The sequence below is a fragment of the Vombatus ursinus genome, unplaced genomic scaffold (assembly GCF_900497805.2).
Source record: "Vombatus ursinus unplaced genomic scaffold, bare-nosed wombat genome assembly UNPS02014837.1, whole genome shotgun sequence".
In the NCBI taxonomy this organism is placed as follows: Eukaryota; Metazoa; Chordata; class Mammalia; order Diprotodontia; family Vombatidae; genus Vombatus; species Vombatus ursinus.
This window is the reverse complement of record NW_020954615.1, coordinates 7154151-7158688: the sequence shown is the minus strand read 5'-3', so window position 1 is coordinate 7158688 and position 4538 is coordinate 7154151. Positions and strand designations below refer to the sequence as shown.

General features: G+C 51.9%; 1 protein-coding gene across 1 annotated transcript in view; it reads right to left on the bottom strand.

Moving 5' to 3' along the window:
• The window catches only part of LOC114026269 (dihydropyrimidinase-related protein 2), a 104881-nt gene extending 100818 nt beyond the window's left edge, over positions 1-4063 (bottom strand). The window contains exon 1 of the mRNA XM_027839937.1: positions 3792-4063. Within this exon, the coding sequence (XP_027695738.1) occupies positions 3792-3830 (39 nt within the window). The 5' untranslated portion in view covers positions 3831-4063. The remainder of the gene's footprint in view (positions 1-3791) is intronic.
• Between the last annotated feature and the right edge of the window lie 475 nt (positions 4064-4538).

The following is a 4538-nucleotide window of genomic DNA, read 5'->3' as shown; positions in this document are numbered from 1 at the left end:
CTCTCTCTCTCTCTCTCTCTCTCTCTCTCTCTCTCTCTCTCTCCCCCACCCCAATAATTTCACAACTACCAAGTGGATGTGAAACAGAGATGTATCTATGGAAATGCAGAAGTGACAGCAAATATTTCCACCAGATCCCCACTACAAAGGTCTGATTCCCCTTATCACGTCCTTGACAGGTATTTGTGCAGAATGTCTGTGAAAGCTATTCAGCAACCTCAGGAGAGGATGTAAGAGAAATAGAAATATAGCATGGCACTTCCCCCCCCAACTGTTCTCAATTAAATGCAAAATTAATATCTTATGTTCACAAACATCTGACTATTATTTTGGATTAAATCGAAGCCGTGCAAGCTGGACCAGATCATGACATTTTATGGGACCATAAGTTTAAAAGGAGGATTCATATTTTGGCTACCAATGGGATGGCCAAATGACAAATCTCTGGCTCACCCCAGGGCTCACAGATACATGTGACTCTATTACTCCCATCTACTACCTCCAAATGTGCTAATCAAATGGCAGCTAGATCTACATACCTTAGAGGCCATGTTCCCAAGGAAATCCACCCCTGGGGAGTTCCCTCATGTGTGACAAATCAGTAAGGATATGTAAAGATGCAGAGGTTTGCATATGTGAGTGTATTTGGTTAAGCACATAAAAATAGGATCACTGGGTCTACAGCTGGAAGGGACTAGTATAGTCCAACCTCTCCCCTTTACAAATGAGGAAACTGAGGCCCTAAAAGGGTAAGTGACTTACCCAAGGTCACAGAGAGAAGTAGAAGAGCCAGGAATCAAACCCAATGCTCTTTCCTTGGCACTGCAATAATGTTTTTTGGGGGGAGGGGAGGTTCTGTACTCTCACTTTAGTCCAGAAACTATTCTCACAGATTCCTCTCAGGCTATAAGGCCACTAATATATACCTACATAAACTACATATGTATATATGTATGTGTATATATATATATATATATACACACACATATATATACACATATATACCTATGTACATATATACACATATATATAGATATATAGATATTGCAGGCTTCTTTCTCCTACTTCATCTTTTTAGAAGGGCAAATACATATAAGGTGTCAAATAAGCAAATAAATAGAGATTCCCTTGAGCTCAGGCTCAATCCTACCTCCAGGAATGGTCCTGGAACATGCCCTTGGCCAACTATTACCCAGAGGACTGCAGTATCAGAAAGGCCACCCCTCCTAATTATCTGAAGTCTGATTCTGTTGAGGAACCACTCTTGCCTCAGTTTCTTTATATGTAAAGTGAGGGAGTTGGACTAGGCAGTAGCTGAGCTCCTTCACCCAGAGACATTCTGTGACCTTTTTAACCTCTTGGGTCTCAGTTTCTCAGTGCTCAGACTCCTAACCTCTGAGGCCCCTTCCAGCTCCCGTCATCCAAGTTCAGCAGGCCTGTTCCTTGTAACGGCTGGTCATGGTACAGGGATCATACATTCTGCAGATGCTATTGGGAGGTAAATGGAGGAGGAGGGTGGAAAATGGAAGAGAGGGGAAGGAATCTGATTTTTTTTTTTTGCTTTCCAATGAAAAATGCCACTAAAGTCTTCCTAAAGCAGGGTCTTTAGATTGGCTTGTCATTCTCCATCCCTTTTCCTTTTCAAAATACATTTTGTTCACTTATGAGGACCCCCTAAATGGGGTGCAGACCTACCTTCTACCCCTCCAACTACAAAATACCATCCAGTTCTGCCCATCCAAACAGCCCCTCCACCCCAAGCTTTTCCAGGGTAAGGAATATTGAATGGTTTCCAGGAGAGAAAGCATTCCATGGAGAAAGGCGGGGAAATTACCATCCCTGGGCTAGGGAAGCATCCAGTTCACATTTAGGCCAGCCTACAGAGACCTCACACCCAAATTCCATCTTTATATCCATCTGGTCCCCATCTCTTCTCCTCCTCCTTTCTCCCTGGAAGGAAAGAAGCCCAAGATGGGTGTGCCCTTTGGGCTGAAGGAGCAAGGCTGGCTAGAGAGCCTGCTAAGGTCCCTTCAGGGAGAAAGGCCCAGAGGATCTCCCATGACAGAGCATCCTTGAGATGGAGACCAGTCCAAGGCCTTTCCCTCAGCCTCCTACACAGGAATTGGTCCGGGAGTGAAGAAAAACATAGAGTTACATAACAATGACTGCCTGCCCTCCCTCCCTCCGGCCATCCCTCCCTCTCCCGCTTTTCCTCCCCCAGGGAGCTCACTCAGGGATGCACACCACAAGGGCTGGCAAGATTTTTCCAGGCGAGGACGATGGGGGCGGGGTAGGGGCAAAAATTCATCTCTGGGGCTCTAAACTCTCGACACGGATTTGTTTTTGTGATGATTTGTAAAAGGAGGGAGGGGGAGGGGAGAGGGGGAGGTAGCAGCAGCAGCAGCAGCAGCCGCCGCCACCAGCAGCAGCAGCAGCGGCGGCAGCGGCAGCATCCTCCCACTCTTTGTCATCATTGTTTTCTTCGGGGCTGGAGGGGATGGGAGCTCAAGGGCCATCTGTTGTGTTCAGGTCTGGGAGCAGCGCCATTCCCCCCGGACAAATACTTAGCGCTGTCCCCAGCTTCCAGCCGCCGCCGTTACAGCGAAAGTGTCTTTGTATGAGCCAGGGCTGGCGGGAGGGCAAGGAGAGGACAGCTTCCTTCGCACTAGCGGGGGAGGGATGGGGAGCTCGGGAACCCAGGAGTCCCGCCAGAACACTAGCGCCAGAAGAAAGAGCGCCAAGCCTAGGGAGAAAAGAGAGGGAGAGGGAACGGTAGAGAAGAGAAGAGAGGGGATCGTGGGGAGAGGGATTGGGGAAAAGAAGAAAAGGAATGGGAGGAGAGAGGGAATGAAGGAGGAGAAGAAGAAATGAGGGGGGAGGAGAGAGAGTGACGGGGGAGAAAAGAAAATAAGGGGGAGAGGAGAAACGGAGGAAGAAAGAGGAAATAAGGGGAAAGAGAGGAATGAGGGGGAAGAGAAAGAGGATGAGGGGGAGAAGAGGGAAAGAGGAGGCCAAGAGAGGGAGGGGAAAGGAAAACAAGTAAGAGAGGATGGGGAAGAAGAGAGGGAGATGAGCAGGAAGGGAGGGGGAAATGCGTAGGGAGAAAAAGAGAGAAAAGAGGGAGACGAGTCAAAGAGGAGAGGGAGAGTTCATAGAGACCTGGAGGAGAAAAAAAAAAGAGGGAATTAGGGAAGGAAAAGAGAGGTAACAAAAACATGTCGCCGCGGGGCCACCTGGCTCTCCATCATCCTTCCTTAGGTCTTGCACGCACGTTCTGGGATTTTCCCCCTTTATCCCTCTGCACTCGGCGCTTTCCTCCATCCCTTGTCTGTCATTATTTCTCTGCCTTCCTCCCCACCACCCACCCCGCCCCGTACACACACCCTTCTTTCTCTGGAGAATAGGATGGAGGGGAGGGGGAAGGTTGACACCTTTTCTTGGAAGGGGGAGCAGGCTGGCAGCGCTCCTCGCATTTCTCCCTGCACGGAACCCCACGATGCCCCACCGCAGCGCCCGCCGGAGCCCGGGCACCCTGAGCCGGGCACCCCTCCGCTTTGACCACCGGCGCAAGCAGGGGCTGGAGCATCCCTGCCCGCCCCTGGCCACGAAGGGCTCGGCCCCGAAAGCTAGAAACCTTAATGCAATTAGGCTCCACGTTTAATGCCTTTGCAGGTTAATCCCGGGGAGGGATCCTAATGAATCTCTTCCTTCGCGCCCGCCCTCGCCTACTAATTTCTTCGCATCGCCTGCTGCACAAAGAGCGAGCCGGATTCCCGGGACACCAAACTCACCGTGATGCGCGGAATGTTTTTCTTCCCCTGATAAGACATCGCTCTTTCGCTCGGGGACCAGAAACTGCAAGGAATTGCCCGCTTTGATGGCCAGGGGTGTCCAGAAAGGAACCTGGCTCTTTGCAGGATGCAGAAACGGGCAAGCTGGTCCGGAGGCTGCTGGCCAACGGCAGAAACGGGGAGCAAAGGCGACCCCGCGGTCTGTCTGTCTCTCTTTCTTCCTCTGCTCCAAGCCCAGCCCCGGCTTAGAGCAAAAAAAAAAAGAGAGAGAGAGAGAGGGAGCGAGAGGGAGAGAGAGAGAGAGAAGGAGAGAGAGGGAGAGAGAGATTGGGGGCGGGGGGGAGGGCGAAGAGGCAGTAATAAAAGCCTGAGTTCCAGGCGGACTCCGCTGCGCATGCGCCACCAACCACTCCCTTTCCTCCTCGGCAAAAGCCATCCGCTTCGGTTGGGGCGGGAGCTGATTGGCTGAGGCGTAAGGGATATGCAAATGACTAGGAGAGTGGTGCAATGACGGGGTGGGTCCCGAATCTGAGCGAGGCCCGGGGATGGGGCGGCCAGGGACTAGAGCTCGCGCCAGCTGCAGCTGCTGCTGCTGCCGCCGCTGCCGCGCTCGCGCTATCTCGCAGCCCCTGCAGCTGCAGCAGCCCCGAAAGCAGAATCTGCAGCGCCATGGGAGGGGAGGCCCATGCCAGGGCAGAGGGAGGGGGAAGGGCAGGGGGTGGTATTGGTGCAGAAATGCCTCCCGCG